The sequence below is a fragment of the Podarcis vaucheri genome (assembly GCF_965113315.1).
Source record: "Podarcis vaucheri genome assembly, chromosome: 11".
Lineage (NCBI taxonomy): Eukaryota > Metazoa > Chordata > Lepidosauria > Squamata > Lacertidae > Podarcis > Podarcis vaucheri.
The window spans coordinates 19,245,270-19,270,216 of NC_138749.1; the positions used below are offsets into that span (position 1 = coordinate 19,245,270).

Below are 24,947 nucleotides of genomic sequence, written 5' to 3' on the forward strand. Positions count from 1 at the left end.
TCAATGGGCTTGCTTCGCAAGATGAAAAAACTGCTAGACTAAGAGAATCACATAACGGATTCTTTTCGTCTTGCGAGGCACCACTGTACCCACATGCAAAATGTTCAGAATCAGGCTGCAAGTGCCTTAAAGAAAATATTTGACTTCTTACCAGAGGTAGGAAAACAGTCACATGTTGCTATGCTTATGACAAAACCACTTACCTATCACAATATCCGTACTCTTGGTGCTGCTGGTTGAGCCATGAGATACAGCATCGCTGCATCCCGAAATCCCAGAAAACTTTGAGGAATGGGGGACCACATCCAAGTGATTGTGCATGGGCTTTCCACACCAGTCAGAATAAGGAATGTCTGAAAATTCTGAAAAAAACATACGGAGTGGTTTACAAAGAAGAAAAATACATAGCTTCATTTCAGCTGAGATAATTTAATGTAATATAAATTATAATTGTGAACCATAGCCATGTTAACTCCTGCAGAATATGACACCCTACATTAAATTTCAGTGTAGGTTTCTGGGTCTCAGGACTATGAAACATTCCGCAAAGTTACTCCATGATGTATAAAAAGCCCAAAACAGGTCTCCAAGCCTCCGTATCCTTGTATGTGAATGGGAGCAATGGCTAGACTTCTGATTGAAAGAGGCCCAGCTGTACTAACCAGTGTGACTATAGGAAGGATTCACTTTGTTTTGCTGGTAGCCCAAAATGTGCGTGCAGACACAATAAAGGCAATTCTCTTCCGTGTGCTCTTGGAGCCCTGTGTCTTCCATGCTTTCAAGGAACTGAGAAGCATCTGAGCGGCTAGTGTTCATTATCTCTGTAAGACTGATCTGCTGGCGAAGCATCTGGAAGGGACTCTTCACCATCTCGGAAGAACCACTCGGCACACCTGGAGAGGCTTCCAATTAAATGACAGAAAAAGAAATATAAATGATAAGTGTGGCAGAAGACCAGCTTTTGCCATTCAACCCTGTGTCTGACTTTTTGGGAATTATTTCGTTCTATAGAATTAGTCAGCGCTGCAAAAAAATAAATTGGCACTGGCAAAATTCCAAAAGGTACCCCACAGGCTCAAAAAAATGTGAAGACCCCACTGTAGAACAAAAGAGAGTGGAAAGGAAAAGGTACCTCCAGCATCTTGGGGAAAGACTTTAGCGCCTCGTTCGTCAAGTGAAGGCATGGTCTTCTTCTGGAAATAAGGAGTTTCCTTTACCTGAAATATTTGAAGTGAAAAATTATACGGGTGAGTTTTTAGAAAAGTGAACAAGCCCTCTATTTTTGGTAAATAGCCATTCATTCAAGCATTTAATTTGTGTGCGAATTCACTACTCAGAGCAGCCTACATTAAAAAAATCCTCCATTTTCATAAAACATAGAAACGTGTAAAACCCAGTCATAAACACATTATCTGCCTCACAAAGGGAGGTCTCCTTATTAAGTGGGCAGGCTGATCTGGTGATCTGGGAGAGAACAGTCCCAAAATTACCTGGACCTAAGTCATTTATAGGGCTTTAAGGATGATGACTAATGTTTTGATTTGGAAATAAATGGATAGCCAGTAAATATGTGGATTTAGGCTTCAAATAAGGGTTTTAAAAAATAGTGCTAGAGTTGATCAAGTAAATTAAGCAAATTACTCCATGCTAATCCCTTCTCTAAGTGTAGCTTCCAGAGGATATATTCATTAGAACAGGGGTGGCCAACTCCCAAGAGACCGCGATCTACTCACAGAGTTACAAACTGGCAGTGATCTACCCCCTTTTTTGGGAGTTCAGATCAAAGAAAAGCCCCATTTTAGGGGTGCAGGGCACTGTTGTTCAGCTTTCTTTAGGGGAGCCAAAGTTGTTGAGCTTCTTTGGGGGGAGCCAGTGATCTACCACAGATGTCCAGTGATCTACTGGTAGTTCGCGATCTACCTGTTGGACATGCCTGCATTAGAACAATGAATCTAAGATGCCAAATTCTCTCACATGAACATGAAGTGATTTCACATGAGGGAATATGCCATCTCCGATTCATTATTCTGATGTTGTTCTGCATGAAAATTTAGATCTGAATTTTACATACATTGTACATACCTGAAATATTTCATTGATATCAACTGGGAGAGCAAGCCCAATGTAATCATCTGAACTTCCGTAAGTAGCATTAGACACCATGGAACGAACAGAAGAAGAACGCTGCAGTGTGTTTTGGTTAATAGGGCTTAATAAATCCTCTTTATCTAGAGATGATGCATAACTTAAAGCTCTCATGAACCTGTAACAGCATCAAGGGAACCAAAGTCAGTATAACCTGAAAATCACAACTCTGCTCTGTAATAATACAGACAGCATTTTTAAAGTACGGCTAGTTTGGGTGAGTATACAGTTTGCCTTCTTATATATTATCTGTTTATTAATAATTGAAAGACATACTGTGAGAGCAACACATATACTATTATGAATGGCTTTCCCAGCAGAAAGTATTTCTAAGAGGTAAATTTGTGTTCAGTTCCGGACTGGTATCATCTGTATTTTCTACACTCGTATTCCATTCTCATTCAGAAACTAACTTTGAAAATAGTTCAGATAATCTTTCCATTACTCTGAACCAAAAAACCCCCACCTGATTATTAAAATTATTATTTTAGAGTGAACTGCTTTGAGCAGGAGGGTTGGTTTTTCAATGCAACTGAGATTGTATGATAGGATTCAGCAGCCCTTCCTGAATTGAGACTGTGAATCAGTTGGTAGAGCATGAGACTCTTAATGTTAGGGTTGTGGGTTTGAGCCCTGCACTGGGAGTTTTTACGATAGGATCCAACAGCCCTGAGTTTGCTATTTTCCCTAAAGCCTAGTTGATCAGAGTGCTAGGAATGCCTTAGGAATTCACTAGTATAAGCTCTTGCCTGAAGTGGAAGGCCATGACTGATTGAAAACTGGAATTCTCATGCTGCTGGAGCTTTGTCTGAAGTTGAAACTGAATGGCTGTTTGCCTCTTAGGTGGCGGAAGCTATGGAAAACATATCAAAGGAAGCATCGGCTGTGAATGCAGCTCTCCTCTGGGTCACACCCAAAATTCCTGGCTACCGTATTTTTCGCTCCATAAGACACACTTTTTCCCTCCTAAAAAGTAAGGGGAAATGTGTGTGCATCTTATGGAGCAAATGCGGGGGGGAGGCAGGCAGGAAGAGCCCACAAGAGCCTCACACAAGCTTCGTGCGGCTCTTGCGGGCTTTTCTCCAGGAGGGAGAAGGGACTGACGCAGCCAGTCAGTCCCTTCTCCCTCCTCGTAGAAAAGCCCACAGGAGCCGCACACTCCTTAAAGGGTGCGCAGCTCCTGTGGGCTTTTGTGGGAGGTGGGGGAATTGCCATAGCAGCGCGTAGCCTCTCCTGGCCGGATCCATCCCACTCGCTGTCTTGACTTCTTTGCTCTTTGGGGCTGGGAGGGACCCGGGCTTCCCCCAGCAGCCCCGAAAAGCTCTGGGAGAAGCGGATTTTTTTTTCTTGATTTCCCCCTCTAAAAACTAGGTGCACGTTATGGTCCGGTGCGCCTTATGGAGCAAAAAATACGGTAATTCTTCTCTTGTTGAACAGCTGGAATCGTGAGAACATTACTTAGCTATGCCATGAAGAAAACTTGAGGAAGAAGTGCTTACCTGTTTGGTGTCAGTCGAGAGTCTAGACTACCAGACTTCATAGTAATTGTGTCTGTGAAGAGCACATCCTTTGCTGGAGATGCCAGAGCTTCCGAATGGGACAAAGAGGGGTGCATCCTTTGCTGCTGCAAGCGTTTGAGTGTTGCATACCCAAAGGCATCTCGCGAACTGGTGTAGCTGAAGTTATAGTCAGCCAGGCTTTTTATTGTGGCGAGCGAAGGAGCTTTAAGTGACTGTGCTCTCCGAGGAAGGGTGTGCGAGGACCCTGGCGGTACCAGGGAGACAGAATTTGATTTTGAGAGGGGGAGGTGGTTAGGCTGTGGGGTTGAGCACTGGATTGTTTTAACTGTCTTGGTACTCACCACAGTACTTAAACTCCCACTGTCCGTGTCTACGTTTGTAGTGTCCACTCCCACAGTCTCCCGCGAAGGGCTCGAACTCATTGAACTTATACCACTCGTGGTGGTATCCGTATTGAAACTCAAGCTGCGGCTTTTGAAGTGAGTCTGCGTAGAAACCTCTCCTATCAGTCTTTCCCGGCTGGCATTTTCCCGGTGGTTTTCGTGGCCGAGGCTTTTGGGAAGCTTGAGGTCATTTTCGCCTATACTTGGAGTGCTATCTGCATCTTCGCTGTGTCTGCTCCCAACAAACGACGTCTCTAGTTTCAGAGTGTGGATTTTAGGCACCCGGAACATAGGGGCGAAGTCCTCGCCTCGTGCAAAATCCATGCTGCTGGAAGGCTCAGTTACTGTACGATTTCGCCTCAAACCCATCTTACTCTCTGAAGAAGATAGTTTGCCACCTTTAGGATCGCTGCTACTCCTATGTTTTTTATTAGGTAAGGTTAGAGAATTTAAAATGCGGTTCTTCACAAGCCTGCTTGAAGTGAAAAAGGGGAAGGGATTGCGATCCTTATCTTTCAAGGGTCCAGATCGGTCGTAGAAATTCTGTTCTGCATCTTCAGATATATCTAGGAAAAACGTGCTGGTAGAGGTGCTGCCAACCCTGTCATCTTCCAAAATAAACATACCTGAAATTTAGATAAAAGCTTGCATTGTTAAAATATTATTGGTCTATAAATATTTGATAACTAAAACTAGCTCTGAAAAGTCTATGAAAGCCAACTGCATGTACATTTCTGAACTCTGATGGCTGAAGGCTATTTTAGGTAGGGTGTGTGTGCTTAGTATCCTTTTATGTGCCACTAAACGTTATATGTAAGATCAACAGAACCTGCCCTTTTTAAAAAAAGAAATAAATAAAACAATGGTACTGAACACTTAATCACTTCTTGAGCAATCAAAATTTTCATGTTAGTGCTCTTAGTTTCTCCTTTTAACATGAATTCAGGGGTCTTCAGGAGCCAAACTATGCTTTTGGAAATGTAATTTCATACTGTAATTGAGGAGTCAGTGTTTGTTCACGTCAACTCCCATCTGTCCTAGTCAACATCGGCAACAATGATGGGAGTTGTAGACCAGCAACAGCCGCAGGCTAAAATCAATTCTAAAATGAATGTGCCTCTCTTATATCCAGACATTACTTCACATTATCTAGTTGGTGATAGTATTTACTCTCCACACCTGACTTTTTTGATTAGCTCCAATGTATCCTGAGCCTGCTCTTTAAATATAATGTGATACTCAAACCATCCTAATAGATATTTTGATGTTTCCTGTTATCCATCTTAAATCAGAGTTTCTAACTTTCAAGGAAGAATTTTCTCATGTCCAGTCTTTATCTTCACTTTTATACTATCATCCTGGAGAAGAAAGGGATCTAATTCTATGCAAAGGAAATCAGTGTTTTAATTTTTCATTTACACCAGATAAAAGCATGATCTAAAATGATTACATTTATAGTATTTTCTACAGCATTTGAAGCTGAAACTAAAAAAGATTTTATAGAATCTCCAAGGGGGATTTACCCAGTGGTAACTGTTGACGGAAGGCGCTTGGACCCAGCAGAGGCTTCCACCAGCAGGATATAGAGGGTGAGGTTTTTGCCAATTCTCCTTCCCCCAGCAGCTGCAATCTGCCCCAAAGGGTTGGGGGACTGTACAGTATAGTAGGGAGGGGAGTAAGTGGAAATTCCCTCCTTTCACTGATGAAAGCTTTCAGCTGAATCCAAGTGCCTCTGATCAGCAAAGTGACATTCTGGACACCCTATAGCCCAACCATTTCTGAATTTATCAAAGGATACCCAGCCACGTTCTATAAACCTCGTCTTTATCCATTAAGCACACAGTGGACACTCGGGTTGCGAACGTGATCCGTGTGGGATGCACGTTCGCAACCCGCGTCTGCAAACGCGTGGGTTGGGATTTGGTGCTTCTGCACATGCGCAAAGTGCGATTTAGCGCTTCTGCGCATGTGCGACCACCGAAACCCGGAAGTAACCTGTTCTGGTACTTCTGGTTTTCAGCGGTCTGCAACCCGAAAAAATGCAACCTGAAGCGGCTGTAGCCCGAGGTATGGCTGTACATCATGCTCATGTAGGAATACAGAATACCTTCAGATTAGAAAGTTAATGCCTTCTCAAAATGGATAGGCAAAAGGAGATTCCAACTGAACATCAGGAAGAACTTTCTAACAGCAAGAGCTTTTCAACAGTGGAAGAGACTCTCTCATAAGGTTGTGGACTCTCCTTCCTTGGAGCTTTTTTAAGCAGAGGTTGGATGGCCATCTATCATGGATGCTTTAGTTGAGATTCCTGCATCGCAAATGGTTGGACTGGATGACCCCTGAGGTGCCTCCCAGCTCTACGATTTCACTGGCCAGACCCATGATCTGCTTTTCCCCCAAAGGGAATTCACTAGCTGTGCTGGCACTGCTATGCATACTTACTTGACGGTGCAGATTCACTTTCACTGTTGTGCCTTGAACTGGTAGATTCAGAGTTCAAACTGAGCGTGCTGGGAATAGAGGAGAGTTCGTTGCAGAGTTGCTCCATGTCATCGGGGACGACTGGCCAAGGCTGCCTACGACTGTGTCTCACTGCATCCCAGTTGTGATGCTTGAGAATGTCACAACCTTGTTTTGTTTTGGCGATCAGGCCAAGCACATAGACACACGTCCTGTGTTTATAAAACAGAAATCCAGTTCAAACAAATATGTATTTCACATTCAGGCCACCAAAACAATTCTCCAGCTTCTTTTCCCTCCCCTCAGGAAATGTTACTTGTGCTCCCTTAGAAATATGTGAAATGAAAAATACAAATCCTTTGTGTAAGCTGGCCTGCAACTCTGAGGTGCAATCTTGTACATGTCTACTCAGAAATAAGTCTCACTTAGTTCAAGGAGGCTTATTCCTAGATAAGGTTGCAGCCTTATTCTCTAAGGGGATGCAGAGTAGAACTAGGCATGTAACAGATATGAGTGTTATTTCATTCACTACATGCCTGTATTACTTAAAATTATTATCACTCAATACAGTAGGAGACATCCAGTTTTGTCCCCATCTTCTGTGTATGCTCCACAAATCATGACTGCAAAACACCCACACCCATAAATAAGGATGCAAAACTAATGTCACACAGAAAATCTATTAACATAATAGTAAGTAGCAACTTGCTATTTTAATAGTAAGTCACCTGATTTTTTTTAAAAATAAAAAGGGTGTTGTGCCTTTCTTCATCTTAAAATTATATACCGTTTCTAAAGAATGAAGCAGCAGATGGCATAGAATTATTTTAAAGACTCCAGGGCAAAATAAAAATCCTATAAACCCTTTAAAAGTCAATTTCAAACCATGTTATACCTACCCTCTAATAGATAGGACTTCACAATGCTGGGCAAGTGCCAATATATCAGGGATGACATTTTCTTCTTGAAGCAAATTCAGACCCCAGTTTGAAGATCCAATATTACCCTGTAATGTAAATAATTTGTGATCAAATTTGCTATTGACTGATACTGCTGATACTATGTCATATAACAAAGGAGTATTGATTAGAACTTGATGAACAAACTTAAGATATTTTGTATACAGTATAAGCTATAAATTTCTTTATACCTACAGCCGAGTCTCTTTCACCCAATTCAAGCCTTTTCTTTAAAAATATTTAATAGCACCTTGTTACAGTCTACCTACTTTCCCAACTTCACAGAAATGACTTTAAATCTTTTATATTCCCCCCCCCTCTCTCTCTCTCTCTCTCACACACACACACACATGATTGTTAATTTGACTAGAAATATAGGATTGGGTTGATATGCTCCCTTCCACATTGCAGAGTCTTTTGTCTTTAGATGCAATGCCCTCATGTACCTCACCTTCTACAATTTGAGAACTCTTTTGGATTAAAAGGGGGGCCAATTTTCAAGCGTATTTCTGCTTCATCTAGAGAGCTCGGTGTCCTCTGGGGAGTTGCTGCATGAGCTGCTGCTGTAGCCAGCGTATAAGGTGACCCCCAACTTTTGAGAAGATTTTCCTGGGTTAAAAAGTAGTCTTATACACCAGAAAATACAGTAATTCGTTCTTGAGACCCGTTCTTAACCTGAAACTGTTCTTAACCTGAGGTACCACTTTAGCTAATGGGGCCTCCCACTGCCGCCGCACGATTTCTGTTTTCATCCTGTAGCAAAGTTCTTAACCCGAGGTACTATTTCTGGTTTAGCGGAGTCTGTAACCTGAAGTGTCTGTAACCTGAGGTACCACTGTAATTTGCAACATCAAAAAATCAAAAACACATCTTTGGGGGAACCATTATTGTTATTTTGGTTGCAGAAATGCAGAAAACACCATGGTGGATTTTTAATTTTATTTTTTTACTAACCAGAGCCCAGAGAGCTGCCTTCAGCTGCTTAATCCCTTCCCATTTATCCAGCATGGGGGAACGAACAGTGTAACTCAGGTCAGGAACAATACTCTAAAGAATAAAAAGATCAATCACAAAGTAGCTTCAATGTGAAGCTTAACATTCTTCAAATCTGCTGAATTGCTTTTCAAACTTACATAAATGCTAAGAGCAAAATACAAACAGGTTTAGTTTTTTTTAATATAAAAAAATTGAAAACTAATCTTTCAAAAACCACCAACCATTTAAACAAGAGCACCAATGGTAAAACTAAAGGCAGATATACAGAACAATGATAACAGCTCTAGTCATTAAATAAGGCTTTTTTTTATTTCAAGAAGAAATATTTAAAAATACAAACATGTAATTCAATTTCTATAAAAATAAGCCAGTATTCTTTTCTTCTTTCAATTCAAAATTGAGAAAACACAGCTCAGAATTGGATCACATAAGCTAAGAACAGCAGTATCTTGCACATTTCAGAACCAATCAGCTAGTCCTTAGCTAAAGCATCTCAGAATGAAGAAAGGAAGAAAAAAAAGCAAATCCATGCACAAGTTGTGTTCTGTAAAGTGCATTCCCTTCCAGCTGAAAACAGTTCAAGGAAAGCAGATGCCAAAAGTTTCTGACCTCTCAGCACAGCTGATATTGTGGCCCTGCCTCCCTTCTCTCTCTCTCTCTCTGCTGCAGCCTTTTGGAATGGCTGCAGCTAGGCGACAGCTGGTAGAGGAAGATACCACCACCTACCAGTGTTTGACACCCTACCCCAGAAGTCAAGATTCATAGCCTAAAAATGCAGAAAGAAAGACTAAAAGGCAATAGGATCCTCAGGCAGACCAAAGCAGTTCCACTGAAGAAGGGCCCCTTTCATGATGCTTTGGGTCAATTCCCGTGGGATTACCAAAGAAGTACTTGGGGCAGCATCTAAGTCCACTTGCCCAACAAACCTCCCCCCCTTGCCCTCCCCCAATCTCCTTTAGAAGGTTCGTAGATCACAGAATTGTAGAGTTGGAAGGGACCATGAGGTTCATCTAGTCCAACTGCCTAAAATGCAGGAATCTTTTGCCCAATGTAGGACTTGAAGCCATGACCTTGGGGGAACCCCTAGCATAAATTTTGGGGGTATACAGGTATACAGTGAAAATCCTTGTGCTAGCAGGACATTTTACTCAGTGCTACCTTGGCTACAACCCTTGCTTTCTGTTCTGCAAGCGAAGTCTATACATCTCTCACTCACTATTCCTATCAGTGAAAAGAGTCTTCTATGTGCTCCAGCTAAGTGAGAAAATTTAATCCATAGCCAAAGCAAGCTTATTTTATAGAACAAGGATGCATGCAAGGATTCATTCCTTTTCTGCAGTCTAAATAGAAAAAAAAACCCAAGCCAAATTTCCCAGTGAGGTTGTATATGCCACACAACCCTGAACCAGTAACATCCAAACAAATTGGAGGCGGGGACCAATTCCAAGAAGGCTGCAATGTATTTAATGTTACCTTGATTTTGAATCAGGTATATTAAATATCCTCACCTGAGCTTCCAACAAATGGCAGCCTGTTTTGTGGTGTACCAGTTGTCCATAGAGGTGAACTGGCAGATAGACATGTGGCCGCTGTAATCTGCCAGAAAGAAAAATGGTCTGTTTGCATAGTAAACAATAGAAAGTGTCCTTTCATACTGTATCATTTTGTGGTACGCTGGTTTGACATCAACCGATAGGAAGTGCCTACAGAGGGTGGTGAATACAGCACAAGATATTATGGGCTGTCCCGTGAATCCACTGGATGACATCGCAGAAGAAGGTTGCCTCAGGAGAGTGAGGAAAATTCTCAGGGATGATTCACACCCTGGCTGGCACTTTCTTGATTTCCTGCCCTCGGGCAGAAGATATAGAAGCATGATTAGTCGCACCAACAGGGTAAAGAACAGCTTCTATCCGTGGACTGTTAGGCTGCTGAATGAAAAGATAACAACAGGGCAACTGACTTTCGGGTTTGGTGGGTGTGCGTCAGTAAACAAGGGGAATTAAGACTAAGAGAGCTGAGTGTGGGGTGCTCATGTAATCTCATTGTATACAAGTTGTACAAGTAACAATAAAGTATTTCAATTTTTATTCCTTATGGCTATTTCAAAAACCAGTCACACAGTCATCTCATATGTAGCAATTGCTTTAGCAAACCAATCAAGATCATCTGCAACTTAGCTTACCTTTGGTTGCTCCGGCGAACATAGTTATCGCCATCAACAGGTTTGCGGTATGTGGTAAGTGCTTCATTGAGTTGCTCTTCTATCAAATCAACATACTTTAAGTTGTACTCCTAAGATGATGGGATACAGAGCTCATGAGAGAGAGAGAAATCTCCAGCAGATTTTTGTATTCATAATACTGTACTATGCGACATTGTGATCCAAATGAGAAAAACCTCCTTATTTTCATAATTCCAAGGGAACCACTGCAGGTTTTTGAAGTCAAACGTGTGATTAAAAAGGCAAAAGCTATTTTGGAATGAAAATATTTATTTACATGCCCAGTGGCTCAGCTACATAGAACAGGGCCTTTAGTGTTGTGGCACCAGTTCTCTGGAATTCCCTTCCTCCTACAACTGTGGGCTTTTGGTATATACAAAAAAACATTTTTCTTCACCTGATCTTTACTAGTTTTGTATTATTGTTAATTTGTCCATTAACAGAATTTTCAATATGTTTGGAGTTTTACTATGCTTTTATATGTTTTGTTGTTTCAGGATCTTGGATATTCTGATGTTTAGCTAAACACTTTGCAAGAAATTAATTCACGATGCAGAGCCTTTTGTTCTAGAATAATGGTTGGCAAGACTGGGAAATGGCTGAAACCCTATTATCCCTATAACATTCTCTGCCTCTCATTTTTACAGAGTAACCTGTCTGATATAAATGGGGAAATTGTTTCTAACTTGTGAATTTCCTCTCCATAGCACTTCTGTACAGTTCTCTTCCATGATGGAGCAGATCTCTACCCCATTTAGTAAGTGAATACCATTCAAGTATCATTTCATATGTTGCCAAAGGATTTATTCACCTCTTCAAATTTTGGCCCCGAAAGCCTTTTTCAAAAAAGGTGAAACTACATGTTATGTTGAATCATTTCCAGCAGCCACATTTTCTAACCAAAGGCAGCTCTGGGTGAGAGCAAACTGGTGTGGACATTTCACTTCTGGGCAAAGATTAGCCTTTCCTCCTTGCTGCTTTTTCTCTGTAAATCTGCCCCGTGTCCTTTTCCTCTAAAGCATCCCAAGTGCTTATCTTCAAATATACACCTGGAATCCTCCTTCCTGCAACTTCTTAACTTAAACTCCCTGGGAGCTGTTTCCTCCTAGATACAGAGTACAGAGTAAAATACAGTTTGGACAAAATAAAAAAATCCCTTCCAGTAGCACCTTAAAGACCAACTAAGTTAGTTCTTGGTATGAGCTTTCGTGTGCATGCACACTTCTTAAGATACGACACTTCTTCAGTTTGGACAAAAGTTATCCAAAGAGAATCTAATTCCAGTGGGAAAATCGGTTCTGGATCAGGCTTGTAAACCTCACTTTTCAGTTCTCATATGCCAGTAGTTCATACATAATGGGCCCAACAAAAGCAGTCAGATGCAATGAAGCTGAGCACTATGCCTAAATTCAGGAACCCTTAAAAACCCATCAGGTCCACAGACCTGAGAGCAATGCAAGTGGCTCTATCTCACCTTCTGAATGAAGAAACACAACTGGACCATGATTGGATGGGGCAAGCACATTCATTCTAGGGAAGTCTAAAGGGCTGGCTTTAGCCAAGCAAAGTCTCAGCATAACAAGGAGGGATCTATTTCAAGTTATGAATTTCACAGAGATTTTTGGATTTCTTTAAAAGTACCTTCTGCCATTTCTCCATTTGTTTTGTCACATAGCCTCGTTCGTTTAGATAGGAAAACCCTTTTGGGATTGACAGGAACCTGAAAAAGTACCATCATATACCATTTATAAACATGTTCACCGATTACAAAAATGCAAGTTAATTTGGTTTGTTCTCATATGAAGTAACATATTTAGTGTTTACCTTAAGAGCAGAAGCAAGCCCTTGTCTCCAAGATGAGACAACGCTGGTTTCATCTGAATAAGAGCATGAAGATTTGCCTAAAAGAGAGAGCCAGGGAGAGGGAGGGCAATAAGGAATTAGCAAGAAATCTCAGTATATACAATAATGGGGAGGCCTTCCAATCCCTGTTGCTTCCCCCGCTTTGGTGGGAGCCAGTGCTGGGCTGGGGGATCCTTTAACTGCTGGGAGGGGAGAAGCAACCGCACACTCCTCAGCTGAGCAGTTAAAAGATGCAGAGGGAGGAACAAGCAATACCCACAGGAGGAAGTCGCTAGCAGAGGGACTCAGGAGCAGTGGTGGTTTCACCAGTGATATACTGCTGAGTGATGCCGACATCATGGACCAGTCCTGGGTGATATATCGCCCAGGCCTAAGACCATTGCATGAGAAGTATGACATGCTTCTCAATAAACTGATACACAACAGTATTCACTCACGGTAACTTTAAGAATGGACGGCAGGATTCTCACCTTGTCTTCACATGCCTCATCGAGGATATCAAGTGCTTCAGAAGAAATGGCTTTATTCTTGTCATGGAGCTGGGTGACCAGTAACTCGATTCCCCAGTTGCTGAAGAACTCTACGTTGGCTCTCAGCAGTACTCGTAAGTGTTTTGTGGCATATAGCCTACAGCTCTACGAAGCAAGTAAACAAGCAAATCAACGGCAAGGGAAACACAGTAGAGAAAAGTAGATTTTGCACACAGAAAGCCAGATCCATGCTCTCTCCAAGCACTCAGCTTGAACATACACAATGTGGGAAGTGGTCAGGGGTATACACACAAGCACACCAACATCAATGAGAGTGCAGGTTCCACTTAAAATTTTCTCATAGCGGAAAAGTCTGAAGGAGGCTTTTAAGCATGTTCAGACCCTACCACTTAACACAAGAAGGTCAAGGTGGTGTGGCTGCACCTATACCCCTCTCTACTTTTAGCTCACACGTATTGATGCAAAACACCTAGAGCTATTCATTTAATAAGCCATTAAAATTAAATGCAAATGATATACTGCCTTGAGATTATACTGAGGCTGAGAGAAAGCGACTGATCCAAAGTCACAAGCTCAGGGCTGAGATCAAAAACGTATTTACACCTAGGTCTCCCTAGGCCAACGTTCTATCTGTAACACCACCCTGTGAAAACAACCATTTAAATATAATCTTCAGAATGTAGGCATTTAGAGGAGTTGTCACTTACATCTGTAGATGCCGTTAGGATTTTGGAAAGAATGACTCTTGCTAATCCATCTCTGCTGTAGTCCAAACTAGAAACAGTCAGTTTGAGTAAGTGATCCTGGTTCTTCAAGGAGCAAAGATTAAGAAGACTGGAAAAAGATGGAAACATTTAATTGTAAATCTGTATGAGAATTGGACTAACTTTAAAAGTCCCTCCATTTTTCCTTCTTTGGTTGCCTTTCTCCACTATCAAATTTTAAACTAAGTTCTTCAGGCCAGGAATATTTCTTCCCCCTGCTAAAAAAGGTAAATGTAAAGGACCCCTGACAGTTAAGTCCAGTCGCAGATGACTCTGGGGTTGTGGCGCTCATCTCGCTTTACAGGCCAAGGGAGCCGGCGTTTGTCTGCAGACAGTTTTTCCGGGTCATGTGGCCAGCATGACTAAGCCGCTTCTGGCACAACGGAGCACCAAAACCAGAGGAGTGCATGGGAATGCCATTTACCTTCCCGCTGGAGGGGTACCTATTTATCTACTTGCACTTTTTGGTCGTGCTTTCGAACTGCTAGGTTGACAGGAGCTGGGATCGAAGAATGGGAGCTCACCCCGTAGCGGGGATTCGAACCGCTGACCTTCTGATAGGCAAGCCCAAGAGGCTCAGTGGTTTAGACCACAGCACCACCCGCGTCCCCCTGCTAAGTTACCCTAAAATCCCATGTAGTCCAATAGGATATAAATTATTTCTATTGAAAGGAAGCTGGAGAATTTTCTCCAGCTTTCAGCATAGAAAGCTTTCTTTTCCTGAAAAATGATAGCATGCTTGGTCTATAGATTAGTTAAAAACTATAAACAAATACAGACTTGGGGAAATGTTTTGCATACTATCTTTTAAAAATGTACTGTCACTTTCATAAAATCTAACTGCACACTTTTGAATCTAGTACTATTCTTAATAATGTAGATGAAATATAGATGTTTTGGATGAGCTCATTCAACTTTTAACAGTGTATGCAACTTAGTTCCTTTAGGAATCTATCTTTTTCTTTTTACAAAAAATGTAAAAATTAGGGTCAACTAACCACATCTAGCTATACAGAAATTTAAAGAACAATGAGAGAATTCATTTTAAAACTTCTAGGATCTGAGTAGTTCAAAAGATTCTGAAGACAATGCTTACCACTGAAACACATTACACTTTTCAAGCATTTTCACTCCGTGGGGTTGACAGGAGAGCGTACCAAAAAACAAGAAGTAGTGCTGACTAAGAGTGTTAAGTAACCCATTGTTCTGGAGGCTGCGTTCTGGTTTCAGTCCAGAAGAAGAATTGAGCCAGTGTACAATATCTTTCACTAACTCTTCGAGGTAACCATGTCCATCCTGCTTCAAAGAGAAAGGACAAAAACTTCAGTTCCGTTGGCAGCATTTCCTTGCCTCATTGAAAAAAAAGACACCCATTTACATTTCTTTGGGCACAAGAGAAAGAAAGCAACCATCAAACCGAAAAGCACCCGATAAATTAAAACCAGAAGAAAACCCTTCATTGTGAAAATGCTGCAGCATGTGTAAACTTTGAAATGTGGGGAGAATCTGCTGTGATACTGCCCTCAGATGATCTTGTCACAAGCGGAAAAGTCAATTCCTGTGGGGATTATGGCTGTCACAAGAGTAAATAAGCCTCAGGCAGTCCCAGGTTTTGTGAGAGCTTAACAGTGGCAGGTGACGAGTGAAGCAGCTCAAGAACAGGTTTTTACAAAAGTGAACATAACACCTTCTGGTCCTTTCCCTCTTCCACCAGCTTCTGAATTTTGTCAAACAAAAACAAAAGAAGAAAATAGACTAGGACGAACACCTTTAAATTGTTACCCTTTATGTGTCACAGAGAATTAGGAATGCAAGGCATTAGGCTACAGAAAGTTGAGATAATATTAAGTCTGTATCTACCTTTTGTTGCACCTGCCTTCCTTCCTTCTTTCCTTCCTGTCTTCCTTCCTGAGGGGCAAAAGGGCATGTTGATTTGACCTCTGCATCATCCCCTCCCAGTATCCTGAAGCCTATCAGGCCAGCGTGTAAATTTCATAGGCAAAACTCTACAAATATGAAAGCTAGATTTTTTCATTAAGTGGTCTTTATCTACAATTAACTAATTATGCTTCCTAGAGTCCATGCTGCTTTGGTTTGTAGACAAAGGAATGTAGAGGAGACTTTGATTCCTGAATCCACTACTGCCTCTTATAATAGATCTCCTACAGGGCATAAGGGATGAATCAGGTGTCTTAATATTCCAGCTAGGGCAAGTCTCAGGATCTATAACCACCATTTTTCTTTGTAATGGGCTGCAATTTTATCCTCTGTGCTTTGTTTCCAGAGGTGTTGTTCAGCTGATAAGGCTTCCTTCAGTGAAATGAAGAGGGATGCAATTTTTGGCAATTACCTCTCCAACCTGTAGACACTTGCACCACTCATAAATCTGCTCCAGGGAACTGGGAGACCCTTCAGAGCAGATTTAGGGGGCACAGGGATCTGCTGGTGGAAAAGGAATTGTTGGAAATTGCTTCCCCTGCCACTCTGCTAATGTTAAGCTTGACAATCAGCTGAACGACACTGTTGGATACACTTGTGTGTTCTGAATAATAAACTTAATTATCTGGTGTGTTCTGAACCAAAGGCATCTGTTCATCCTCTAGAGCAGGCACGTCCAACACCCAAGAGACTGCGATCTACTCCCACTATAAAAAAACTGGCAGTGATCTACCATTGGGTTGACCAAAGTTGTTGAGGTTTTTTGGGGGAACCAGCGATCGACCGGTTCGACATACCTGCTCTAGAGTTTAGGCAGCTAGGGTAGGCAGAGCTTGGGAGCTGGCTGAGAAGTGACTTGGTAACCAGCTAGATCTCTCCTCCCATAAAACTGAGAGATCTACTGCTTTGTTAACTGAATTGCTTAAAATTAGTGATTCACTGGCCAATCAGGATGAGGGTAACTACACACCCATTAAATACGGCTTACCTAGTGATGTCCTGCGGTGCAAGGTTAAGGAGCAGGGTAAAGACTATGAAGAACTCCAGGGATATCAAGCCATTTTTATCTTATTAATGAATTGCTACAGTTTAGGGCTCTTACTAATGTGCTACATTCCCACCCCCACAACTTTATATATCAATGGGATAAGCCATACATTTTAATAAACTCCATTCTTCTTCTAAGATTTTGACCAGCAAATACTCATATTTCCCAGCCTGAATTAAATGTTCCAATTGCACTTCCTTTAGACCTGGCAAACCTGGTCTAATGAATCTTCTAATATTTTTTAGAATATGCAATAAAGGTAATAACTCGCCAAAAGGTAATGCCAACAATACAAGAAGCTGCTCGTTGTTACTTAGAGCTAAACAAAATGAATCTTACCTCTTCAGATTCAAGGAGATACTCAGTTAACTGGCAACCTACAACTGTGAGCTGTTTGGCCTTTGCGTAATCCAGATCCAGGTTGGCATACAATTTGCTGCTGGGCTTGTAAAAATACATCAGTCGCCGTATAAATCTAACATTAAACAGACATATGAGGTGCTGAAAAGTTTGTTGCAAGCTTCAGGCAAATGTGTATACCACACTGTTTTATCTACGAGATGGCGAAGAGGCTTTATGTTTTCAAATGTTAGCACCTGTACTTAAATGCAAATGCTATTATAGGGTCATGGTGAAGTCAATACATTCTCTTCCCATACTAGCCTGCCCGCTCCCTGCTGCTTGCTTATGTATTGCTTGTGATTGTACTGGCTTACTGATGGAAGAGCAGATTAGTTTCCTAATACAAAAAAACCCAAGCAATATGCATTTATTAATTTATTTGCTCATTCATTCTATTTGCACGCTACCATTTAACTAAGTTCTATGTGCAATATATGGAAACATTAAAAATATATAGCTACAATTCAAAACTTTACACAATAAAACTTTAAAAGCAATTATAAAAATTCCAGTAGCCAAATCTAAAATCAGCTCATGCACAGAAGCTAAAACCAATATAAAACCAGTAACTGGGAAACTTGGTCCAAAGATGTAATGCACCAGAGAGATGTACCCAGTACAATTTTTTAAAACCTATGAAAACAAGAAGGGTCTTGACCTGGTGCTTAAAAGAAAAACACTGGTGTCAGGGAAGCAACTCTTGCTGAGGCAGTCAATAAATAGGGTGCCATCAGGAGAAAGGTCATATTCCTTGTAACCATCCATCTTACTCAATTAGGCAGGGGAAACTCGAGATCAGCATCCCTGTCCTTTTCCCCCAAGAGTTAATTCAATTCAGTGAATTTCCTTTTCTAATTCATAACACACAAAGGCCAGGTTATTCAAAACTGTAACTGGGGAAAAGACAGAAATGTAAGCGCCTTTTCAGGAAATGTGTCACATTTCTTAGCAAGTGATGGTAAAAAACATGAAGCAAATAATGAAAGATTTCACCTTTGAAAAAGCACACACAGCAAATAGAAGCCAGTGTGATGTAGTGGTTAGAGTGTTGGACTAAGACCTAGGAGACTGAGGGTCCTAGGCTTCAGGTACAGTCGTACCTTGGATCTCAAATGCCTTGGCTCCAAAACAAATTGGCCCCCAAACAATTGAAACCTGGAACTTTCTTTTGGAACCCAAAAATCTGACACGGGTTCTGCGGTTTCCAATTGGCTGCAGGCTCAGAAGCCCCGCTTTGGTTTCCTAACGTTTTGGAAGTTGAACGGACTTCCGGAACAGATTCTGTTCAACTTCCAAGGTACGACTGTACAGCCAATGTACCCCACAATTTACAAGTGTCAAGAACCCCCAGAAGCAGTTGTAGGAGGAAAAGCAAGCTGCCAAGGCAGAACGGAACTGCCCCCCTTTAGTAAATATGAATACCTGTTCCACTGTTCATCTTTGTTGAACTTTACGCTGATATTTGGCCACTGCAAAATAGATAAGAGAGTTTTGTAAGACTTGTATGTCACTTCCTTTCATTTCAATTTAATCTTCAGATGTTAATTAGGGAGCTATTTAATGGCTTACCTTTAGTATGGTCCCTATCAGATTCCAATTCCACTCAAGATTCTCTTTGTGATGAAGAACTTGGCTGTCTCTTAGATTAATTAACAGTGCTTCATCGGTATCCTTGAATAGCAGAAGGAAGAAGAGAAATCAAAGTTCAAACTGCTGCAACACTTGCATCAACATTAGAAAGTAATATACAAGTTTGCAGATTATTAAAATATATTGAACTGTAGACAGACCACCACCAAAATGTATGCCCACATTTTCTCTCTCTCTGCACTCAGAAGCCATGTCAGATTTCTAGTGCAACAGTTTCCCCACCCTATCTCCCCATGTAAGGTTTTCATTTAAACTCTTAATTCCTAGCAACTCTTATTTTGGAAATTCAGTTTAAATCAATGAAGATTATTTGCTGTTTACAAAAAAAATAAGGAAAATCACTGACATTGAAGTAAAATAGCTACCTTTAGAATAAAGATGTCTTTCTGCACACGATACTGATCCCTTCGCTGATGTGTTGACATGGCTTTCTGAACAATGTGATCTAGATGAAGGCTATAAGGTTTCGGTCCTCGTTTCTTCATTTCATGAAAGCGTTTTAGACAATTTAGTGCAGCGCTGGCCCGTCTACCAAGGGGGAAAGTTGACAGTCAAAATTTTCTATAAGATTACTGCCTTTAGTAAGGATCTGAAAGGATGTGAAATATAGTCAAACTGCATTTCCCAGAGATCTTTGTGCTAGAAGATGACTTCAAAGTCTAACAATGGCCTGAACAACACAGCCCCGCCCCCCTTTGCACCTGCCTGTCACAGCTCCAGGAAGAATGGTGGAGAGGCATCGACTTCCGGATTGGTGCCTCCGGCAATGGCGGAGTTCCTCTGATCGGGAGGAACTTGCCCCGTGGGAATTTGGGTCTGTACCGCCGCGGTGAAGGCGGAGACCCATAAAAATCACAGGCGGGAGAAGCCTGTGAACGTGGGATTCGGCGGGCACCTTTTGCGCCAACTGTGAAGGACGTTGGATTGAAGAGAAGGGGGATTGGGAAATATGGACAAATCTGAAGTTGCTATTGTTGGGCCGAGTTGTTGTGGTGGGGATGAGGGTTGCTGTGATGCTAGGGATGTTGCTTTCGTTTCAAACAGTACAAGTTTTGGTTGGGATGGATTGTATCAGGAGGTGGCAAAGGGATGTTTTTGGAGTCGTTTGGCAGGGCAGGAAGCCTCGAGTAAAACTTAAGATATTGACGGATGCTAAAGAAGGAGGTGGACATGCCCTGCCAGACCCTTAAACTTTGTTGTGAATCATCTGCTCTTTGTTGGCTGAGAGAATGGTTGTCTCCTGGAAGTACAGAAGTGTTGGATAATGGCAGATGAAGTTGATGGACTAGATAGAATTGGCGGAAAAGACTGGCAAGATCCAAGACCAGGGAGAAGAGTCGGTGGAAGAAGACTGGGAAAGGTTTAAAGATTATTTATAGAAATATTGTAAAATTAATGAATGTTAGAAGAACATTGGAATGAAGTTATATGGCTTCAGTAGAAATGTTATAAGGAATTAAGTATAAATAGATTAATAGAGTATTAAAGGAAAATAAGGTTAAAATGTGTTAAGATAATTATAGGATAGAAAACAGGGGAAGATGGATAGGAATTGGAATTAAGTATAAATAGATTAATTGAGCTTTAAAGGGAAAATATGGTTAGAATGCGTTAAGACAATTATAAGATAGAAAACAGAGGAAGATGGAAAGGAATTGCTGAAACAATTAACAGAAGTGGAATACAAAAAGGGAGGTGTGAGGAAGTCAAGGAAATAAGGGAAAGAGAGATAAGATGTTGAAATTGAAATTTTAAATGGTTTTTGTTTTGTTTTGTCTTGTTTGTTTCTTTTATTATTATTTTTGGTTCTTCTTCTTCTTCTTCTTCTTATGTATTGTATGTTTTTTTCTTTTTTGGCTTTTTTGTAGTGTTGTGCTTAATTTGTTGGAAACTTAATAAATATATATATATATATTAAAGAGAGGCATCCAGGAGCCAGTATGCTCCTGGTTGCATGACCAAGCCTCAAACATGGAAGGATGACCTTAAAGGTAAAGGTAAAGGTACCCCTGCCCGAACGGGCCAGTCTTGACAGACTCTGGGGTTTGTGCGCCCATCTCACTCAAGAGGCCGGGGGCCAGCGCTGTCCGGAGACACTTCCGGGTCACGTGGCCAGTGTGACAAAGCTGCATCTGGCGAGCCAGCGCAGCACACGGAACGCCGTTTACCTTCCCGCTGGTAAGCGGTACCTATTTATCTACTTGCACCCGGGGGTGCTTTCGAACTGCTAGGTTGGCAGGCGCTGGGACCGAGCAGCGGGAGCGCACCCCGCCGCGGGGATTCGAACCACCGACCTTTCGATCGGCAAGCCCTAGGCGCTGAGGCTTTTACCCACAGCGCCACCCGCGTCCCGCCAAGGATGACCTTATAAAGAAACTAATCTGAGGCAGATATAAACTGAGCCTAAATTTGTTCCTTCCACTTGACTACTTAAACGGCTACTGTAAAAGTTTATCACAGGCATTCTGGAGCAAACCACAACTCATTCATTAAAGCGTAATCACTCCATTTCTGGGTTCATGATCACAGGCTTTAAAAAGAGGGGAAATTTAGAATTTGAACCTGACTAGAGATAACTTAGAACCATGAAAACCACTGAGAGGTTTGCTACTGATCTGAGCAAGATGCAAACTTTATTTCAACGGGGAAAAACAGTTGAAATCAGATTATTAGCTGGATTAAATAGTGATTACACTCTGAACATTCTGTTACAAACAGATTAGGGATTCCACCCCCACACCCCAAGGTATATGATAAAATGAGCTTTCTCATGCAATTTGTATTTTACAAGACGTTACCTGATACTTGTCAGAATAACTATTCATTCAATTGTTCTTTATACAATTGTTCCAAATCAGTTATATTTTGGTACAGATTGATTAGGCCACGGTTTAAAGTGATTTTATGTAACCATGTCAGATGGCAGTAGTTCTTTTTTGTATTGATGGAGAAAAGGTTTTTTTTAAAAAAATGGGGTCAACTGGGGAAACATTTAAATCAATTACATGAACACTGCAATAGATTCCTAATAGGTATTTTCTCAGTACGTATATTTAAATGGGAAAAACTTATGAAGATGTAAATGAGTGGTAAAGATGATAAAAAACACCAGATTAAATAGTCTTGAATATATCAAAACCTCCCTTACACTATGAATCACAATTCTTCTCCTCTCTCTCTCTCTATATATATATATATATATATTTAAAAGGAAATAAAGATACCAAAGGGCTTACGAATTTACTGAACCAGTGCTGCTGGCATAATCACTCATTGCATGAATGGTTTTTGTGTAGGGTGTCCAATAAAATTTGTAAATGGCTTGTAATTTTGGCGGGTACAGGACATATTATAAACTGTACTGTGTCTCTGAGGACTTGCACATAAAGTCCAAATAGAAATATTAACACACTTGAAAACAAATGAAAACTTCAGAACAAGAAAACTAGAAAGTTGTGCTTATTGTTTTCATTTTAAACAAGCACAATCTGTCTTAATCAAGAGCTGTTTTGGCAAGACAAATATTCAGGTTTTACAGGAAGCAAAATCCCTGAGTAAATTCGTCAGCTAGAAATTTTGTGTACAATCCTAATTTAGAAATCAATGGTAGAGCTCCTCTAGTGATACAGGCATTGCAGCCTGAATTCCTGAATTCTTCAGATATCTGCTAAATGTTGATTTTTCTGGGAAACCTGACAAACGTCAAGTTTGCTTGTTTATTTCCAAGCCTAGGTCAACATACTTGGTAAGGAAGACCATGGGCCGAATCCAAAACTGCCCATACACAAGGAATGGACTTTCTCTTGTGCAACAGAACTTTCCCTTCCTCTCCTTTTCAGCAACCTATATGTCACCTCAGATCTGTTCCTTAACAGAAGTCTGTGCATGTAACACTGGGCACCAAGCACTGGGCCAGAGAGCACCTCATGCAAAGCTAAACCATGGCTTAGTGCAAATGAACAAATGTGCATGATCCCAAAGTGTAAATTATGGCTGCAGTGCTCCTCTCAACCTAAGCATTACATCCAAACGTGGGCTTGTGGACTGTCTCCCCTGTACCACAAGCAGTAAACCATGGACGAACCCTGGGGTTGTATTCAACTAACTTTTACTTAGACCCACTGAAATGAATGAACCTAAACTGACCATGCCATTACTTTCAATGCACCTACTCTGAATTAATTTAATACTACCCCTGATTATAGCTTGTGGTTCATCAGGAGCACCAAACCATTGCTTAACCCAGTGTTTCCCAACCTTTTTTGGGCAAAGGCACACTTGTTTCATGAAAAAAATCTCGAGGCACACCACCATTAGAAAATGTTTAAAAAATTAACTCTGTGCCTATATTGACTATATATAAAGTGTGTGTGTGTGTGTGTGTGTGTGTGTGTGTGTGTGTATATATATATATATATGCAGGTTTTGGTGTCTTCGGGTGTCTTCCCGTGTAAGAGTCGGGGTGTCTGGGCGACGTTTCGACGAGGTCTCACTCGTCATCTTCAGGCTGGTGCTTTCGGCTTCTTGTTACTGGAACAGAGCTCTGTTCCAGTAACAAGAAGCCGAAAGCACCAGCCTGAAGATGACGAGTGAGACCTCGTCGAAACGTCGCCCAGACACCCCGACTCTTACACGGGAAGACACCCGAAGACACCAAAACCTGCATTCCTGTACCCGTGAAAATCTACGAAAGCATATATATATATATATATATATATATTTGCTTTCGTAGATTTTCACGGGTACAGGAATGCAGGTTTTGGTGTCTTCGGTACTGTATATATAAAGACTATATATAAAGTATATATAAAGACTACGGATTTGTGTCACTGCCCATTTCCATGAAAGATTTATTCATGCATTTTGCACAATGCCACAATCCCACATGCAACTTTTAAAAAGGATGGGAAACACTCTGCTTTGCTAATACCTGTTTAGCTGAGTAGGAAGGAGTTACAGTCCAGCAGCGTAGTCCTGTGTTATCCTAGTGCATTGGCCTTTTCAGGAAATTGGGAGTCAGCGGGCACAGTTGTGAAAGCAGGGGACAGATTGGAGGTTTCAGCCTTGGGTATCTGGATGCCTGGCCTACCCAAAGATGGAAAGCAAGGGCAAAGGAGCAGACCTGGTTGCTGTCTGACTGTATGCTTAGAGCAGGGCTGGAGAAGGGGCGTGGGGCGGGGCTGACGTTGTCAGTCATCTGGAGGCCTGCCCCGGAGAGATGGAGGCACGCACTCCCCTGGACCACCTTGACGCGCATGTCGTAACCCAGGTCACCTCAGTCGTGCGAATGCGCGCCCAGCCAGGCCTCCCCCGCCGCGCTTCCCATTGCTGGGATTTGCCCGGCTTTCAGTCTCAAGGGAGGGAGGGAGGCTGCTCAAGACGCGAGTCGGAGGGGCGGCCTTCCGGCGGCTACGAGGGAGGATTTCGCCCCGCCGCCTCCACAACCAGGCCTTTGCTTCACCCAGGCGCCCCATCCCTCTACCTTTTGCACGCGCCTCCTTCCCGCACGCTTATGCACCCGTTCTTACGTGCAAAAGGCAGCGGCAACTGCAGCTCCTCCTCCTCTAGAGACGAGGCGGGCGCTTGCTGCTGCTGCTGCCACTCGCTGGAAGCTCGCGATGGCTCTCCGTCAGCAAAGGCTTAATGGTTCCTCCCCTCCTCCTCCCCCCCCCCCCGCTTCCAGGACGAATGGTACAGCCGGAGAAAGAGCGACACTCGAACTCCCGTGAGGAGGAGGAGCCTCCGACTCCCCTTAACACCTTCCGCGCCAGCTGCGGCTCTCCCTCTCTTACAACAGCCCTTCACATTTCAAGCGGTATCTCCTACCACTTTAAAGAGCGGCGACTCCCCCCCCCCAAGGAATCCTGGGAACTGTATTTTGTTAAGGGTGCTGAGAACCGTTAGACTCCCACGGCACACCAGGCAACATCTCGCGGCACACTAGTGTGCCGCGGAACACCAGTTGGGAAACACTGGCTTAACCCATGGCTTAGCCCTGGGTAGCACAGCAGCAGCACACTGGGGGAGGAGGTCATTGGCTGCAATCTTCACTCCAGGAACCTAAATGGCTTGGCTTTGCATTACATGTAAACTAGGTCAATGAG

The 24,947-nt window shown here is 42.1% G+C and overlaps 1 protein-coding gene across 3 annotated transcripts in view; it reads right to left on the reverse strand.

Moving 5' to 3' along the window:
• Positions 1-24,947, reverse strand: part of RICTOR (RPTOR independent companion of MTOR complex 2) — a 63,784-nt gene that overhangs the window by 3,730 nt on the left and 35,107 nt on the right. Inside the window, exons 17-36 of one of the 3 annotated variants that reach the window (XM_082241752.1) lie at positions 19,209-19,371; positions 18,763-18,864; positions 18,616-18,662; positions 17,131-17,266; positions 15,666-15,713; positions 14,902-15,101; positions 13,749-13,875; positions 13,021-13,185; positions 12,512-12,588; positions 12,329-12,407; positions 10,649-10,758; positions 9,972-10,059; positions 8,422-8,514; positions 7,408-7,514; positions 6,491-6,720; positions 3,645-4,674; positions 2,083-2,263; positions 1,133-1,217; positions 663-902; positions 204-362 (exon numbers count right to left, since the gene is read on the reverse strand). In XM_082241752.1, coding sequence (XP_082097878.1) covers positions 204-362; positions 663-902; positions 1,133-1,217; positions 2,083-2,263; positions 3,645-4,674; positions 6,491-6,720; positions 7,408-7,514; positions 8,422-8,514; positions 9,972-10,059; positions 10,649-10,758; positions 12,329-12,407; positions 12,512-12,588; positions 13,021-13,185; positions 13,749-13,875; positions 14,902-15,101; positions 15,666-15,713; positions 17,131-17,266; positions 18,616-18,662; positions 18,763-18,864; positions 19,209-19,371 — 3,467 coding nt within the window. Of the gene's footprint in view, positions 1-203; positions 363-662; positions 903-1,132; positions 1,218-2,082; positions 2,264-3,644; positions 4,675-6,490; positions 6,721-7,407; positions 7,515-8,421; positions 8,515-9,971; positions 10,060-10,648; positions 10,759-12,328; positions 12,408-12,511; positions 12,589-13,020; positions 13,186-13,748; positions 13,876-14,901; positions 15,105-15,665; positions 15,714-17,130; positions 17,267-18,615; positions 18,663-18,762; positions 18,865-19,208; positions 19,372-24,947 lie in introns of all 3 variants that reach the window. The other 2 variants (XM_082241751.1, XM_082241753.1) reach the window with 2 other exon arrangements.